General features: G+C 37.4%; 2 protein-coding genes across 3 annotated transcripts; both read right to left on the bottom strand.

Annotated features, from left to right (window-relative positions):
* Nucleotides 1-6,973: 6,973 nt before the first annotated feature.
* On the bottom strand, nt 6,974-10,677 carry LOC135631017 (cytokinin riboside 5'-monophosphate phosphoribohydrolase LOG7-like). Of its 2 annotated transcripts, XM_065138381.1 has the most exons (7): nt 10,403-10,677; nt 9,496-9,593; nt 9,044-9,074; nt 8,348-8,447; nt 8,187-8,257; nt 7,475-7,618; nt 6,974-7,230 (listed from the first exon to the last, which is right to left on the bottom strand). In XM_065138381.1, the coding sequence occupies exons 1-7, from the start codon at nt 10,550-10,552 to the stop codon at nt 7,135-7,137; spliced, it is 690 nt and encodes a 229-aa protein (XP_064994453.1). In that variant the 5' UTR covers nt 10,553-10,677; the 3' UTR covers nt 6,974-7,134. The 2 variants fall into 2 exon arrangements, with proteins under 2 accessions (XP_064994453.1, XP_064994452.1); XM_065138380.1 differs by having other exon boundaries at nt 8,187-8,447.
* A 1,748-nt stretch (nt 10,678-12,425) lies between these two features.
* Nucleotides 12,426-16,247, bottom strand: LOC135630765 (uncharacterized). Its single transcript, XM_065137931.1, has 3 exons — nt 15,947-16,247; nt 13,853-13,933; nt 12,426-13,213 (listed from the first exon to the last, which is right to left on the bottom strand). Exons 1-3 carry the CDS (start codon nt 16,103-16,105, stop codon nt 12,818-12,820), a joined length of 636 nt encoding a protein of 211 aa, XP_064994003.1. The 5' UTR covers nt 16,106-16,247; the 3' UTR covers nt 12,426-12,817.
* Nucleotides 16,248-19,493: the final 3,246 nt, after the last annotated feature.

Genomic DNA, 19,493 nt, shown 5'->3' with positions numbered 1-19,493 from the left:
GCAGTGGCCGTGCGCAGGCTAGATCTACCGCTGGCAGCCGCGCACAGGCGGTCGCTGGCAGCCGCGCACAGGCGGTCGCTGGCAGCCGCGCACAGGCGGTAGCCCGCAGCCGCGTACAGGCGGCAGCCGCGCACAGGCGGCAACCCGCAGCCGCGTACAGGCGGCGGCGGCGGCGATGGCAGATTAGGGTTTTGGCATATTTACGATTTTGCCATCGAGGCTAGGGTTTTGAAAATTACAGTTTTACCCTTTGCAAATATCGTAATTACAGTTTATGTTCTGTCAACATATTTACGGTTTTGCCCTCGGGTCTAATTTCTGCCAAATTACAGTTCTGCCATTCGCATATTTTCGATTTATATCTTATCAAATATTTTCGTTTTTTTTTTATCATTATGAAATTGAGAAATTTAGGTTAAATTCTCAATTATAAAATTGATAAATATCATTTATTATAATTATGATTAATTTTAATCATGATTATAATTTTTTGATTATTTGATTGGATTTAATTTTGATAAAAAAAAACTATAAATTATGGTTTATTTTATGGTTTTCTCATATGAATTATTCATTATATATGTGGTAAATAAAATTAAAATCCAATTATTGTTTTTGGAATTTTTATTTATTTATTCACATGTATATGCTTGAAATTATCATATGAGTTTTATTAATGTTCAATAATTATTATTGTTATTTTATTATTGAACTATTTTACATTATTGTTCAATAATTATTATGGTTATTTATTATTGAACTGTTTTGCATTAATATTCAATAATTATTTTTGTTATTTTATTATTGAATTGTTTTGCATTATGTTCAATAATTATTGTTGTTATTTTATTATTGAACTGTTTTGCATTAAATTTCAATAATTATTATTGTTCTTTATTATTGAATTTCTTTGCATTAATGTTCAATAATTGTTATTGTTATTTTATTATTGAACTGTTTAGCAAAATTAAAGAAATACTGATGAATATTATTTGTAATTTATTTCCTTAAGTTTTATCTGACTAGTAGCTGCCAAAGTGGCCTAGGATGATAGACTTTTGTGATATGAATTACAATAAAAGTTTTATCATTTATAGGACATTTTTATTTTATATCATGGCATTAGTCTTGTAGCCACCAAAGTGACCTGGACTAATGATTTATAAAATAATATTAAAGAATTAGTCCTAAATGATATTAAAAATATAATATTCATAATGGCACATATAATTATGAGATTTAGATAATCCCAAAGGAGAATCTAATTCAAATAATTATGTGATGGGGTAGGATGATACTATTTTAGATATTCTTGCAGTTTAGGATTGTATACCCAAAGGTAACAATACCTATTCCTCAAGGATGGTATCAGTCCTCCAAAAATATTCTTGAGTGAACACTAGATATGTCAATATTTCACCCAAAGGTGTAATATAGATGATATCAATAGTTCATCAATTTTTTGACAAACTCAAAGCATTAATGTTGTTATATATCTTTTTGCAGTGGTACTTCCGCATATACATTCATATGCTTCAAGTGTCCCTGTACTTTCTGGATCAAATTATTCAGAATGATTAGAGCATGTGCAATTCACACTGGGTGTATTAGATCTTGATCTAGCATTACTTGTTGAAAAGCCTGCAGACTTGACTGATGAAAGTACTACAGAACAAGTTAATGAAATGAAGGCTTGGGAAAGATCTGATAGGCTTAGTTTAATGTTCATAAGAATGACAATTGCAAATAACATAAAGACTTCATTACCGATTGCAACTAGCGCAAAGGAATATTTAAAGGTTATTGAAGACAGATTTAAATCTGCTGATAAGTCATTGGCTGGCACATTGATGAAAGAACTGACTACGGCTCAGTATGATGGTACTCGAGGAATTCAGGATCATATCCTCAATATGGCTGACAAAGCTGCAAAACTTAAAACATTAGGCATGAATGTTGATGAATCCTTCCTTGTGCAATTTATTCTCAATTCTCTTCCTTCTCAGTTTGGCCCATTCAAGATTCATTACAATACAAATAAGGATAAGTGGGACTTGAATGAGTTGACTAGCATGTGTGTTCAGGAAGAATTGAGATTAAGGCAGGAAAATTCATATAATGTCATGACGACTACTCAAGGAGGTGGTAATAAGAAAAGAAAGTTGAAGCATCATCCATCAAAGAGATTTGCTAAGTCTGGAAATGTTAAACAGAATAATGAAAAGAAAGCCTTTACTGTAAAGTGCTTCTTTTGTGGCAAGAAAGGACATGTGAAGAAGGATTGCATTAAACGCAAGACTTGGTTCGAAAAGAAAGGTATTAACTCGACCTTTGTATGTTTCGAATCAAACATTACAGAAGTTCCTTCTAACACTTGGTGGATTGATTCCGGTGCTTCAACTCATGTTACAAATAATATGCAGGGATTCCTTTCAATTCGGAAACCAAAAGAACATGAAAGATTCATCATTATGGGAAATCGTCTTAAAGCGAAAGTGATATCAATGGGAACTTATCGTCTACGCTTAGAGACGGGTCACTTGATGGATCTTGTTGACACATGTTATGTCCCTACAATTTTTAGAAATTTGATTTCTCTTTCTAGAATTGATGAGTTGGGATATTATATTTCTTTTGGTAGTGGCAAACTCAGCATATTTTACGATTCAATAAAAGTTGGTTCTGGAATTCTGTGTGATGGTTTGTACAGAATTAATTTGGATCTTGAGTTTGCAAAGACACTAATGACCCTGCAATCAAATGTTGGATTGAAACGTAGTTTCAATAATGAAAGATCTTCCATATTGTGGCATAGACGATTGGGGCATATCTCCAAGGAAAGAATTGAAAGATTAGTGAAGGATAATATTTTGGAACATTTAGACTTCACTGATTTTGATATTTGTATAGATTGCATTAAGGGAAAGCAAACTAAACATATAAAGAAAAATGCCACAAGAAGTAAAGAACTCCTTGAGATTATTCATACTGATATCTGCGGACCACTCCATATTTCTTGTTTTAGTGGAGAAAAATATTTCATCACATTTATAGATGATCTGTCCAGATATGGCAAAGTTTATCTAATACATGAAAAGTCTCAAGCTGTTGATACTCTTGAAGTATACATAAATGAGGTTGAGAGACAATTAGATAGAAAAGTTAAAATTGTCAGATCTGACAGAGGTGGTGAATTTTATGGCAGATATGATGGATCTAGTCAGAATATTGGTCCTTTTGCTAGATTCCTGGAACAACGGGGTATTTGTGCTCAATATGCATTACCAGGTGTGCCACAGCAGAACGGTGTTGCTGAAAGGCGAAATCGTACTCTGATGGATATGGTTAGGAGCATGATGAGTTATTCCTCTGTACCTGAGTCGATGTGGGGTGAAGCTCTTAGGACAGCTATGTACATCTTGAACAGGGTTCCTAGCAAGTCAGTTTCATCGACTCCATTTGAGTTATGGACTGGTAGGAAGCCCAGTCTGAGACATCTACATATATGGGGATGTCCTGCAGAGATAAGAGTATTCAATCCACATGAAAAGAAATTGGATCTAAGAACTATTTCAGGATATTTTATTGGTTATCCAGAAAAATCCAAGGGATACAGATTTTATTGCCCTAATCATAGTATGAGAATAGTAGAATCTGGTAATGCAAAATTCCTAGAAAATGGCGAAATCAGTGGGAGTGAAAAATCTTGAAGGATTAATTTTGATATTGAGGAGATTCAGGTTAATTCTCCCATATCATCTCCTGTCCAAGAGATTGTTGTTCCTCAAATCAATGAGAGTATTGATGAGGGTGAACAACAAAATAACATCCAAGAACTCTCACATGATGTTGATGTCGCCGCTGATGATCTTGTAGAACAATCACAATTGGCAGATTTGAGAAGATCTCAAAGGAAAAGGAAACATGCCATTTCTGATGATTATGTTGTATATCTACAAGAATCAGATTATGATATAGGAATAAAAAGAGACCCCTTATCGTTTTCACAAGCCATAGAAAGTAACGATTCTGAAAAATGGTATGATGCAATGAAAGAAGAGTTAAAATCAATGGTACAGAATGATGTCTGGGATCTCGTTGAATTGCCCAATGATTGTAAAAGAGTCGGTTGTAAATGGGTCTTTAAGACAAAACGCGACTCAACGGGCAATATCGAACGATATAAAGCCAGACTTGTGGCCAAAGGTTTTTCTCAGAAGGAAGGCATCGACTATAATGAGACTTTTTCTCCTGTTTCTAAAAAGGACTCATTGAGAATCGTTATGGCATTAGTAGCTCATTATGATCTTGAGTTGCATCAGATGGATGTGAAAACAGCATTTCTGAATGGGGATCTAGATGAGGAAATCTATATGGAACAACCCGAAGGATTCATAGAAAAGGGAAAAGAAAGTTGGGCTTGTAAACTTAAGAAATCCATTTATGGCCTTAAACAAGCTTCCAGACAATGGTATATAAAGTTTCATAATACCATTACTTCCTTCGGATTTAAGGAAAACACTGTTGATCAGTGTATATACCTGAAGGTAAGTGGGAGCAAGTTTATTATATTGGTCTTATATGTGGATGATATTTTACTTGCCAGTAGTGATCTTGGTTTATTGCACGAAACCAAGATGTTTCTCAACAAGAACTTTAAGATGGTTGATATGAATGAGGCATCCTATGTCATTGGCATTGAGATATTCAGGGATAGATCTCAAGGATTATTAGGATTGTCTCAGAAAGGATATATTGATCGTATCTTGGAGAGATTTAATATGCAGCTTTGCTCAACCAATGATGTGCCTATTACTAAAGGTGAAAAATTCAGTCAAAACCAGTGCCCAAGAAATGACTTAGAAAAGAATCAAATGAAGAATATTCCTTATGGATGCGCAGTTGGAAGTCTGTTATATGCTCAAACCTGTACAAGACCAGATATCAGTTTTGCAGTTGCAATGCTGGGAAGATATCAAAGCAACCCAGGAATGGAACATTGGAAAGCTGCAAAGAAAGTAATGAGATATCTACAAGGGACAAAAGATTATATGCTCACATACAGGAGATCTGATCAGCTTGAAGTAACTGGATATTCAGATGCTGATTTTGCAAATTGCCTCGACAGCAGGAAGTCCACTTCAGGATTTGTATTTATGTTAGCTGGTGGGGCAATTTCTTGGAAAAGTGCAAAGCAATCGCTTATTGCATCATCAACAATGGAAGCTGAATTTGTGGCATGCTTTGAGGCCACAAATCAAGCTTTATGGCTGCGAAATTTCATCTCAGGACTTGGTGTGGTCGACTCAATTGCCAAGTCGCTGAAGATATTTTGTGATAACACCGCAGCAGTTTTCTTCTCTAAGAATGGCAAGTACTCTAGTGGTTCCAAGCACATTGAGATAAAGTACTTGGTGGTTAGAGAAAGAGTCCAGAAACAACAAGTGTCAATTGAGAACTTGAGCACCACTATGATGATTGCTGATCCATTGACAAAAGCCTTACAGTGCAAAATATTCAAAGAACATGTTCTTAGAATGGGGCTTGTGAGCAAGTCATAAAGGATATGGTGATGCATGTTTATGTGGATGCTATTATTGACATTTTACTTAATTAAAGTTATCTGTTTCTGCTATCCTGTTTACATTTATGTTTATGCATATTATGGTTGAATGTAATAACAGGATTGTCTTGACAAGACAAATTATAGGGGTCATTATGGACTATGTTAGGAAAGACTAACAATGTTGTGGTACATAGAAGGGAGTATGACATTGATGAAATACAACCGCTATGACTCGCATTGATAGTTGGACTTAATATAGTATTATTGTGATTATTGGACTTATTGGCTTATTTTAAAACATGGCCATGTATAAAATGCTTTTCAAAATTTTTTTGGAATCCAATTAGGTAAAATTGTTTTCAAACAAATTTTGTTTTGTTTGTTTTGATTTTGTATCTCTTTTATATCTTATCAATTAATGGGCCAAGTGGGAGAATGTTAGAATATGTGGCCATTTTTATAATTGAATAAGATAGAATAGCTAATTGGGTTCCGTTGCGATATTTTAGCCAATAAAGACTAAGTCCACTACGGAACGATTCCTCGGAGATATTCTTGATGGGAGGATATCTTCTGAGATCTCATCTCATCGTAGACCCTCTGCTCTCGCCTATAAACGGACAGGATCTCTAGGGTGTGTTAGCGCGTCATAACGTTGATACGTATAGACGCATCTCTCCGTTGAGGAATTCAGTTATTCTCCTCGACTCTCTCCCCCAAAACCCTCTCCCCAAATCCATCAATTTGTGTGATCCTGTGAAATGATAGGAAGAGAGGAGAAAGGGTCTACTCTTCGCACTCCCTGCAGATTCCGCAGCGCGATCGGATTAAAGACGGAGCGCAGCAATCTTGGATCACGGTGCTGAGCAGATCAAACAAGATCTCTGAACGGATGGCATCAAAAGGTACGCATCGTATAATTAGATCTATGTATTGAATTTCAAATCCTAGCATATAGGTTAATTCCGTATTATTGATTTAGCATAATTACAGATTTTTATGCTTACATATTGATCTTTTACGAACGGATATTATATGTGTGCTATACGATATAGGAAAAAATCAACTAAATTCATGATAATACGATAAATAAGGTTCGTTCATGATAATTCAGAGTTCGCAGTACTATCACATGACAGAGGATGGGATTAGGTTGGCTTCGGCAATGCCATCTGGGATCAACACCACAAAATCTAAAGAGGACAGGAATCAATCCACAATAAAGACGTGAACATCGAGCAATCGTGACAACAAATGCATCACTGTGAAGAGGTTTAACATCGATTTCTTGTCGATCTTAAGGTTCATCGGATCAATTTATCTTCACTTAGTTTGACATAGCAAAATCAAGACACTCGAGAGGAATATATAATCTATGAATTCATTCTGTACGCGTGAATCGTGCCATTTAAATACAAAGACTACAGAGAGACTGTCATTTAACTTGAGAACGAAATGTTGAGGACGCTATTTACTCTGACGTTGTTGAACTCTGTTCTAAACTTGTCTTTGAAGAGTATGGTTAGTGACCAAGGGAGGAAAGCAAAGCGGCCGGCGCCACAGGGAGATTAGGATGCAATACTGGACTCCGGTTCCGGCACAAAGCTTAGTGCCTTCTGTTCGGTATCCCATACCACCGTCGATTCGTACTCAGGTACGTATTCCTACAAAATCCAAACAACAACGAGCTTTAAATCGATTAAGAAGAAAAAGAAAAGGAAGCAAATCCAAGCAATGAATTATTTGCTACAACCGAAAATTTGCTCAATGAAAAGAAAACCAGCAAAGAGTATGATTGTTGGATAAAGAATAAATAATCGATCATTTATTTGGGCTAAGATAAATTAAAAAACATGGCATGTGTGAATCAGAAAGTCAGTTTTTGTCATTGCAGGTTTCTTTCTTTACCTCAAGTTTCCTCATCAGCTCCTTGGCTGAATGGGCAGATATAATGATGTGGCGAGCAGCTTGTGATATGAACCCTTCCTCGACAGCCATATCAATGAATGATAACAATGAATTGTAAAAGCCATCAACATTCAGCAGTCCAACCTGATGAGTTAATAATCATGATTTTTTTAGATAAAGTTGCAATAATTTATTCCAAATACATGTGATGGCACGTTCAATATGAAATGTTAAAACAAATACGTAGCTCAATGCAGTATCTGAAGTATTAGAATGATTAGTTCCCCAAAAATCTGCTTACATTGGAAGAACATTACATGTTTGGTGTCACAATGAACAGAAACCTTTTGACTGTTGACACATGGGTTCCACTAATGTGTTCCTCGTTTTAAGATTTAAGTACATGTCATGTAGAGGAGAAGCAAACAAAAAGCTCCCTAGCTGCAGTTTGTAACCAAAGCAAGAGACACATGCATCATTCTAATATCTGAAGTTCCTAAATAATGGAGGGCATGGTATGCATGCACATAGTTAAACTCTTGAGGCCAATGGCTACCGGAAACATGGTCAATGCTATAAAAACACTTTTCAGCAGGCACAGGATGATAATGATTGTTCCAACAGAATTATATTATAATGAGAAGCATTATATTTAAATCTAGTTGCCTATTCCTTTACTAAGAAAATGAGAAGCATCTTTTTTTTACTGTACCGGCTTCTTGTGGATTCCAAGCTGAGCCCATGTAATGACCTCAAGTAGTTCCTCGAGTGTCCCATATCCACCTGATTTGTGATTGATATTAGGAGATGATAAAAGATTGAAGTGGCTGACATGAAAGCATACAAGGTATCGTTCAGTGATAGAAATTATACCAGGCAAAGCAATGAAGGCATCTGCCTGGCGAGCCATCTCAGCTTTCCTTTCATGCATGTCTGATACAGCTCTAACTTCTCCAACTGTTCCACCAGTAAGCTGCATATAAAAAGGCATACATGTATAAGCCACATCTGCATCACGGGCATGCATCTGGGAAACTGAGAGAATAGAATTCTAGTCTGAATCTGACAATACACCAAGGATATATTAAGGTGATTGCCAAAGTGTATGCAATAGCAATTTTACTCTGCTAAAGAAAATGCAAGTATGCAGTTTTCATATACATCAAATTATATTACTAGCAAGTCCTAAAGGTATAGGATTTCCAGCAATACTTGAAAGTGAAATCCAAAGTTATCTATGAAGAATCATGCATTAATATATTGAAAATCCAAAATATTACCTCAAAAAAAAAACTTGAACAGAACACAGAGGAGAAAATTTCTTTGTTTTAGAAGAAGAATGGAGGAGTTAATATCATTCAGAAACAGTTCTACAAGGAAAAGAATATCGTACAATCTATCTTTAAAATAGAGAATTGTGACTTCAAGTCAGAAGAGGTAACCAACACCCAAAGTGCTGCAAAATGATTAGTAGTTCACCAAAATATACATCAATTTCAATCAAACAAGCTTGCAAACTAAATGGCAAACAATACATTGTTAAAAGAAGAGTAATTTAGCCAAACCCACCTCCTTCTGCATCAAGGATTTCGGAATAACCCTGAGAAGAAAAATGAAATTCACATGAGCTAACCAAAAATGTAATCCTTTTAGAGTAAAGACAAATAATATCATCTGGAATCACTAGAGAGGTAGACATAGAACTAGTTTGATAAGTTGTGAGAGAAAGAGACCGGATATGAAAAAAAGAATATACACTACTCTCGTCATGGAGGAAGAGAAAAACAATTCTTTGCTGACAGAAACAAAGACAATACCATTCTACATCAAGTAAGGTCAGGAAAACCACCACTACTTGTTGCGTAACAGTGAAGAACAATGAGTTGATTGCGGCTATTAAAATGCCCACACTACATAAAGGCAATAGAAAAAGAGGAGAGACCAAGAAACTCGCGCAGCAGTATAACCCAAAACCAAACAACGTGAAATCATAGAATATGACAGATGAGAGAGAGACCGACCCCAAGACATGGCGTCCCCCATCATGAACTGCGTGAGAAACGAGGCCCATCAACCCAATGCTCCCTCCTCCGTACACCAGATCGATTCCACTGTTCACCTGCACGGCAACATGCAAATGCAAACATCAAACACCACGTCCCAAACAGCCAAGGACAGTCCCCAAGTTGCAATTGCCATTAGCTAAAGGACGAGGACGAATCGATTAATATGAAACCCAGTGGCAAAGCAACGGAATGGAAACCCCACGGAAGCGGAGTGGATTAATGTGGGGAACAAGGAACGAGTCATGGCATCGAGGCATCACGTTTCTATCTCACATAATCGCATTGATAGCATCCATTTCATCCCATTTAAAAAACAGAGTATTTGTTTCGTTTGGTTGGCAGAGATCACGCAAGAAGGCTGATCACCGGACAACCGGACTACAGCTAGCAATCCCTCATGCCAAAACCCCGGAATCCTCCCACCGCACGAGCACACCCTGTCCTCTTACAACTCCATCAAACCCTTGTCTAATTCTTCAACGAAACCGAATACAAAAGGGTGGAAAAAGTAGAAATTTGAAGCCAAAAATTATGACTTTTGATCAATACACAATACACCCGCAGAAGAAGATCCGTCGCAAATCATTATGCGAGGAACAGATCTCGATGAGAATACATCTGAAAACTAAGAGAATCCAGAAAAACAAAGAATGCAGTAGTTTTCGCACTCGAAACGATCTGACTGTATGATTTCATATCTCGTCTACGTAATGTTTAAGACCGAAGCGAACAAGGAACAAATCCCCTGCAGTAACCTCCAAGCCATTTAGAACCGAAGGAATAAAGAACAAGACAGACAAAAACAAGCGGAAAGAACGTCTTGCTTCGGTAAAGGAAACAACTTTCTTGAGGCAATATTTACCAGTTCCTTGCCGAGCTCGATGGCGGCCTCCTGGTAGCTAGTCTTCTTCCCGCACTGACTCCCGCAGAACACGCATATCCTCCGAAACCTGGATTTCTTCTCCACTGTCACCTCTGCCGCCATGAACTCCATGTCATTGTCTCCCTTCATCACCGTTAGCGAATGAAATCGTTCTTCCGAATGCTTTCGATTCCTCTATCGCGCGGGATCTACGAAGACGAGGCCTCCGCCTCTCTCCCCGTTCGGTATTTATAACAACGGGTGAGAGAGGATACTCGAACCTTTCTTCTTTTTGGGCTCTGAACCCGTTCCTTATTTTTTTCTCTAGGGTTTTGGGTTCGGGAAACGAGCCTTCGGTGGGGAAACTCCGCACGGTCATCTCGGTACGAAGCCTCGCATCACCGTTCACGGAGCCTTCATGATTCGTGTGAACGGCGATCGATCTGCGAATACCGCTTCGAATGAATCGGGCGGGCAACCAACGGATGGTGATGGAACAAAGATATGCCAAGATTCGTGCCAAGATGGCCTCATCGGACGGCGATGGTTCATCTCCATTCACACATGCTAAGAAGGGGAACAGCGTAAGTCTTGGTCAACTAACTAATCAAATCTTTTTCCTCGTGTCTCGCGTCCACCGATAGAATCTCAACACGTCGGCGTGGTGGGAACACAATATATATCTTCTGATATTGCAATCTGCGTATACATTGTTTTATATGAGCAATTAATGTTATCAATAAATTGTTGAATTTTCTTGGAAAGATTCATATCTTCGATATCGTAGTTTATCAACTTGCTGTGTGTCAATCTTCCAGAAAGCATAACAAAGATTTCTTTGTGCTGGAGTGTCTCAATCTTAAGATCTGGTCTGATCCACTGCGTTCCACCTCGATAACTTAAAAAGGGTATCAATCTCTCGATCAAAAGCATTATTTGGTCAGTATAAATGGATGAGGGATGGCAGGAGATCCAACCAAGGATCTCATATACTCTGGCTAACATCTCTCAGAAATCTCACAGCTGGGAAATAGCCTGTCAATTATCCAAACTGCTGCTAGTTTAGGCTTTAATACGTGCGGCAGATTCTGAAGACCGAGAATGACATCACTACATGCATCGGGTTTTAGTTTGATGATCACAAATATAAATGCAATACTGGCACAAGAAAATGCAGCTGATGGATCACGCGGGAATATATTTTTTTGTCCTGGAGAATGTCAAGTCAGTGGAAATCTACTTGGTTCGATGAATATAAATATATATATAGATATATGAACTTGTGACAACAACGTTGGAGTAGAAAAAGGAGATACTGCGTAATCTACGTAGTTGCTCCCCAACCACCACCTCTGCGTGGAAGAAGTGGCATCAGAGATTACCTTTATTTTGGTCATGTCTGCCATCAAGGATCCGAGTTCCACATGGAGCAACAATATGTTTGCTGCTGTTTACCCATAATTCAGCTTAGGCATAATGATGATAATTGAGGCCTGAGAATTAAAGTAATTATACATCTTATCTGCAAGTCGAGGCTTTGGTTGAATCCACTGGTTGCTGTTTGTTAGTAGAGGGAGATCATCGAGGGCTGGTGCAGGTTTAGCAGAGCCTTACATGCCTAGTCTTATAAGCTAATTCATGATTAATGCATCGCCTCCAAGACGTACCAAAATAGGAGAATATTGTAGTTGTCGTATTCAGATTGCACAGGCCATTCTTCTTTCTTGTGTACGAGCCCAACTTTAGTTTGATAAGAATAGCATAGGAATATTACATCCACACTGAAGGAGACTGACCTTCTTCGATCAAGACTACAGCTCTAATCATAGTTCGAGATAATCCAGTACTTGATCATTAGACATCAATTGCCACACTAACTTATCACCATCACAATTGACACAGATCAGATGGTGCCATCAGATAACGGATGGTCTTTTGTCACCGCAAACAACTCATAATGGAGTTGAAAGCATTCAAAACTTCATGTTCACCTCATCTTTAAGAAACCGAGGATGCAAGAGTGTGACAAAGGTAGGATATTCCTATTCAAACATGCTATAGCATAAAATATATCAGTTGTAGGAATACAGGACCAACTTATATAAGAAGCTCTTGTTCATGTACAAAGCAATTACCAGTTTTAGAAACAAAACTAAAATGGACAACTCACGTTTAAGTCCATAATGTAATACAGAGAGACATTCGAGAGTAACGAGACAATCAAAGCACACATTATATACGACTTGAATTCTTCGCAACCACATGTATCGCTTGGCACGACTGGCTGATAAAATCTAGTTCAGATGTCAACTAGCCTTTTCTTGTATCCTCTTAGATTACAGTAGAACATAGACTGAAGGCTGCAGTAGTTTGAAGCTCTTGAACTAGATTTGAATCACAAGGCAAGAAGCGTTCTCAATAAGATTCGTGAGGTGGGCTCTCTGCGTTATCCATAGATGAATCGTTGGAGCTGAGAGAATTAGCTTCCCGGTTTTGATTTGAATCCTGGTTTCTAGCTCCTGCATTTCCGGTCTGTAGATCAGCATTTGGAAAAAATCCACTTCCTTGAGCAAGCTGATATGGTTGAAGGCTCCTGCGTACAGGGCTGGAAAGAGCATTTGAGAAAACTGAGTTTTTCGCTTGATCAGCATGACCACTTCGGGGGGCAAGTCCAACTGTTGGCTGTCCAAACAAACCAGATGGAGGTTGGACACCAGAGTTTGCTATGTGCATTGTTGTTTGTTGGTGTTGATGTTGGAATGGTGATCTTGGAGTGATTAATGCATCTTCTCCAGTATAATCCATCTCACTCTGATTGAAAAACAAACAGATTATAGAAATTGAATTTTGTTTGTCTTTTATACTGCTGAAAAAAGATATACATACACTGATAGACAAATATATTCATTTGTCAGTAGAAAGTACACAAAGAGAAAGAAAGAACTGCTTACAGCAGAATACAATTGTTCACCAGAAAAAAAGTGAATACTTCTAAACTAATATCATCTTGAAGCACTTTGTAATGCTTAAAGTTGTACAAATCACAGAACTCTACGAGTCAATAGCAATCAGACAGAGCAAGCTCGACAATAATAGATACTTCGGAAGAAACCATGCAAGATTTTCATGTTAATATTAACAAGGTAGAAGTGCATTGTAGGCAATGATTATAAATGACTTTAATTGTACACACAACAGTGGGATGCATAAAAAGCCAAATACTTGAATGTGGTGCAACATTTTTTGAATCAAAGTATCAAACACCAAAAAAGAGATTTGGAAGTTACTCCTCCACTTGAATACTAATTCACACTATAGCCTACACTCGATGAAGGACTAACATGGGGTCACACTAGTGCTAAAAGTACCGGATATTAAATCGAAAATCAAATGACATGATAGTTGAAAGTTGAAGCAACAATATCACATAGGAAATCAATATAATAGAACCTGAATATGGGTAACTATATCAGATACAGTAATCCTTGACCCTTCCTCATGCTTTCTCACGATCCATTGATAAAGCTTCTCCTGCATAAACATGAAATGAATGAACTCAAGAGTACCTAACAAATATAAATTTTTAAATAGCCAACAATTGCATACGACTTCAACTAGAGAAAACATATCAAAGTCAATGAAAAACTCAAACATGGATTTGGTTTGTTAAATAAGGAGAAACTGTTTATTGGTGGGTCATTGGCTAGAAATTGGGTTATAAATATCATACTTATTAGTTTCCACCAACTGCAGAGAATAACTGTGCATTATGAAAATAAAGTTGAAAAAACAAGATAGAAAGGGAAAACAAGTGAAATAACAAATAAAAGGCAGATAAGGGGAAAGAAAAGAGAATAGTAATGTATCTGCCTTAGAGGCATTTTATTAGATCACTTAACTAGTCAATGACTTCCCCAATTGGGGCTCTTTGTTAAAAAAGAATGTTATTTGCATACCCAACTTATTTCAAGAAAACTCCCATAAACATTTTTAATCAACATTAATTTAGATTAGTGATCAGATAATAACCCACTAGAATTTACTCAAATTATACTGAGAAAAGCTAACTTGATGAAGCAAAGTAGATAGCTATAAGATGAAGTAAATAAAGCCAAAGATAATTAGACCATGGTGTTTTATTACCGGTCCGACCAAGGATCCAGTATATGGTCGTATACGAATATGAATTAGACGATACTAGATGGTACAGATTGATATCCCATTTGGTATCAATGGGATCGTACTGGTCTGATTGATTACCAAAATGGCATAGGACCGAGGTTCAAATACATGACTTAGACATCCTATCTAAATGTAATTACTTCCTTTCTATGTTGCCTGCAACACCATCTCATTTCATAATTGACAGAGATTGAGTCATCTCTCCTAAAGGAAAAAACATTGAGAGAAATAAATGCATTTTTCAACAGACCAAACAAGGAAAAGAATCATCTTCGTAGCCAATGCAACAGTCAACTTGAAGACTAAAGTTGATTGTCTCAAACCCATCGATAAGAATAAACAATAGGATAAATCAGTCATGTCAGAAAAAGTTTGTCATTAAGATTTACGCAGAAGACATAAGCGAATCTTTTCTCCAGTTGAAATGTTTGATGGTCAACATACAAATTAATTTCTTAAAGACAGAACTAACTATGGCGAACATCCATGTGAATTATCATTTTAGAAAATAGTATATTAAGTGGATTGATAATCCCAAGTGTCAACCATATTCTCCTTTCAGAAGAAACTCAGATAGTTATTCTTTACCAATGTGTACGGACAACCCATATCACCATGTTAGCACTATTAACTAAAATGAATATAGCTTAAGCGTTTGTAAAGGCTCTCAGTAGTTGAAATTCAGCAATTTCAGATGAAAACTTCAAATATCGGCCATAATTCACTTCTCTTTCTTATTGCATTTACCATTTGCTTTTTCATTTTGTCCCCCTCCATGTAAAATCTTGTTTATAAAGAATCAAGTCCATTAAAAGAACCATGTTCAAGATCTTCTGTAGCAAATCTTGGGTACCAAGAAAGTCATTTGAAGAGACATGCTATTCCCCCGTTCGCATTAAGCACTGCTTGCTTCTTTAGGAATTGCAAGCAAGAACGAAAGATCTATTTGGAGAGGCGGAAACCAGTAAACAGACCCCAGCTCTCCCAAGTACAAGACCTGAAGTTAACCACAACGAAGGATCCCCTTCATGTGAACAACTGAAAGTTCACGAAGGTTTTTTTCACTCAAGACAAGACTAAAAGGAAATTTGAGTAAACCACCCAATGGAAACACAAAGGTGAGAATTTAACTGCCATAAGAGGATCCAATAGAAAAGAAAAAAAGAGTCACATTCTATCAACGAGAACCTTGTTACATAGCAAGCGATTCTATCTAAGAACCTAGCCCATGATGGTGATCATCGAACTCTACAATAAGAAGAAGACGAAGAAAGAACAAGCATCAACTTAGGAATCTGAGAAACCCTCCAAGGATAGGGAAAAGATCATGAGAGAGAGAGAGAGAGAGAGAGAGGAATTAACCAGCGCATGACGCTCGCCGGCCTGGAAGGCAAGCTTCTGCTGGTTCATGGCCTGAGTGTAGAGCTGCGAGAGGGAATTAGCGGCAGCGCAGAAGGTGGAGTACAGCGTCCGATCGGCCTCATCGAGCCCCGTCGCCTCCGATTTCCGCTTCCTCGCCATCGATCGAACCAAGAGGCGAGAAGAGTGGGGGATCGATCCTCTCCTACCCCTCTTTACGAAACCCCGATCCGTTTCACTGACGCAAACCCCAATCCAAACCCAAATGCAAAGCAAGAGAACGAGACGAAGCAAATTTGGGCACTAATCGCCCTGTATAAATTATAGCGGGTTGTAGAGACATGTGCGTGCTCCGCATCCGTCATTTCCTGGTGGTTTAGGTAGTTCTAATGGGGTATTCGGATCACCACCTTCTCCACCACCCGATCCAATACGAGGAACTTCATGGGCTCCACCACTTTCCTTGTGATTAAAAAAAAAGGTAAGATCTTCTTTAAAACCATAAATAGAATTTTAATATATTTTACTTTAATTAAAATATAATTATTTATATAATTTAATGATAATAAAATATCTATATATCCAATCCAAAATAATTGTTAGTGAACAAAAGTATCGTGACTGGTGACTCAGTACGATTAGGTCCACGAGCCGATGTCAGGAGCTTCTCGTGGAGTGGGTAGGATGATGAGATGGTCGTACCCTCTGGAAGGAATGCTGGTTGGTGCTGGTGGGGCAGACAGGGTCGATTGGGCCCTCGCGAGGGGGTGTTGATTAGCGTTCCTCGATCTGCCGACCCGGGTGTCGTTTGTGATGAGTCACGTCCCTCCGACTTCGGGGCATATGGCAGTGCGTCCTCGTGCACTGGATGACGATTCCTAGGTTGAGATGCTTGCCGCTCGGGGGTGATCGCCTTCCTGCAAAAATGGCCTTCGTCGGATGCTCCCCGACTTTGGCCCCTCCGATGAGCAAGTTAGTCGAGTATTGTTTGTCTCGATCTTATTTTTCTTGCCCCCCTTCTACCGGGTGTTAGCCAGGGGTTTTTATACTATCGCGCAAGGACTGGTTGTGCCTTGGTTCAATGTGACCGTTGACCTCTGTGGGATGAAATAGCTTCTCTGACGAGTTGACGTCTTTGGGGATGCCTGAGCGGCGTCAGATGGCACCGCCCCGAGCTCTCGGGGTGGTCATGCCGCATAGTGTATCGGTACGAAACTCGACGTGACGTGCATCATGAGGTTCTGATGGCGTGCGACGTCGATTTCTGACATTGGTTGGAGTGTGACGTGTGTGGCATGTGACGTCGATGATGACTCATCGGGGACCAAAATATGTCTTATCAATAATCAAAAAAGTTTATTATTTTTTTTAAAAAATATTTTTTAGTCAAAATATTCTATAAAATTTGACATGTCTATAAGTTACAATGTTAAGAGATCCATCAAAATATTTAAAATAAATAATATTCAATAAGCAAGTGAATGAAAGTTCAAAATTCCAGCAGATCTCGAGAAAGTTCAATCAAACTCCTTAAGCCATTCAAACATGACAAGTAGTTCTTCCATAATGAGAGCTGATGAGGCAAATGTCTTTGATAACGATATCTATATCTTCAAAACTAATAATATTTAAGTCAAAAGAGTTGACACGCTCAAGAAACAAGGAAGGAGATACTCTCTATATGTTGCTTGATCCCCTCATGTACATTAAAGAAATATAGATCATTTGTGTTAGTGATAATCCTATAATATAAGAGAAAAAACTTTTGGATAGTGGTTGAAGTGAGAGCTACCAAAGGTAGTTAGCAATGAAGCTTTGAATTCAAAGACACTTATGTATTGATAGATCATAACATTGAATTCAATGAGGCCAGTCCTTCTAGTGGTTGAAGATTTGAAGAAAAAAAATTTTAATACAGAAAATTCTAGAATGAATTGGCAAAGTCACCGCAAAGGTGATAAACCAAACAAGGCTTATGGAAAAATTGAACAAATAACTCAATTATGGAAAGAGCTTCCAAAGGAATGAATATTTTGACCTTTGATGCAACCCATAGCTACTATAGCACCTTCCAACCATCTCAATTTTGTTCTTCTTATTATTTGTTATCCTTCACATATCTATAAGTATTGCTTGTAGTAAGAGAACCCTTGATCCAAACATCATCATAGGGAGCTATGATACGTGAATCCAAAGAATACAATTAATGAACAATGAATGAAATTGTCATAAGTTTATCCAAATCCTAGTATCTTGTTGTAAAAAGATCAAAAGCAAAAGTAATATTCGCAACAACATTGATATCAAAGAAAGTATTCCAATAGTAATCTAAGGATCAATCAACGCTTTAATATATGATTAGAGAGGCCATGCCTAGCATAATATATTTTTATAGGGTTACAATTATCCAGATGTGTATTCTCATTATTCAAAAGAGGTAAAATATGTTTAGCATTAATGATTTTTTTTATAAGCTTTATGTCATATATACCAAGGCCACCATGGCATTTAGGATTGGTATCATGATGTTAATTGATTAACTTGTGTTTATTGTATTTGGAGCAATCATTCTAAGAGAAGTTCTTAGTGATTGACCTATATTTCTAATTTTTTTTCTTAAAGTCCAAGAGTTTAAAAGGGTATGAGTCAAAATTAAGTTGATGAGATAGTTTATCACAATGATTTTGCTAGCATGGGTAAGATAACCTTTGTTTTAACTCTTGATTCAATCGACAGCTTTGTTATCTTATTTTGAAAGCGTTCAATAATACGAACAAGAAGACGAAGGTGCGACATAGGCTAAGACCCTTTATTAAATTTAAGTATGTTATAGATTTAATGTTTGGATTGAGGAGATAGTGCTTTGGAAAAATGATATGAGAATTCATAATTTCCAACATAAAAAAAAGGTTTACACATACGAGTACTGTTAAAGGCTAAAGAGATCATCTTATCCCTTGAGCCATCCTCCGTGATATTGTGAAAAGCCTTTTAACATTATGCAAATAAGAGACTTAAAGATAGAATCAGATTTAACATTAAAAGGGAAAGGCTAAGGAGTCTTATGTGAGATAGCTCTTGTAATAAACTGAAAGCCAATAGAAAAGGATGGAGAGGAAGGAAGAAGCTCCGTATCTATACATTGGCTCAAAGCTATGAAAGGATTAGAGATAAATGTAGTGGGGGTGGCTGAGGGTTTCCACATCAGGCTCCCACTTGTAGCACCATGAGTATGATTATTCAAAGGTTTGTTTTAGTATTGTAATAAATCCTTAACACCTTTCTTAGGTAGTGCAATAAGCATAAAGGGCAATTGAGTTAAATCATATAATAACTTGTAAACATGTATCTAAAATATATAAATGGCATGAAGCAATGGAGAGGACAAGGTTTGCAAGGAGATTCCTTAGGCAGCATATTATATTATAAATCAAGTATTATTAGGATTATATTAAGATTCACTAAGAAGTTTATCCCAATAATCAAGAATACACCAGACCTAGTAAGGACCGATTCAACTATAAAAATCCCAATGGTCCAGTTTGAGTTG

The sequence above is a fragment of the Musa acuminata genome, chromosome BXJ3-2 (assembly GCF_036884655.1).
Source record: "Musa acuminata AAA Group cultivar baxijiao chromosome BXJ3-2, Cavendish_Baxijiao_AAA, whole genome shotgun sequence".
Lineage (NCBI taxonomy): Eukaryota > Viridiplantae > Streptophyta > Magnoliopsida > Zingiberales > Musaceae > Musa > Musa acuminata.
The sequence above is the reverse complement of the archived record's forward strand: the minus strand, read 5'-3'. Positions and strand labels throughout refer to the sequence as shown.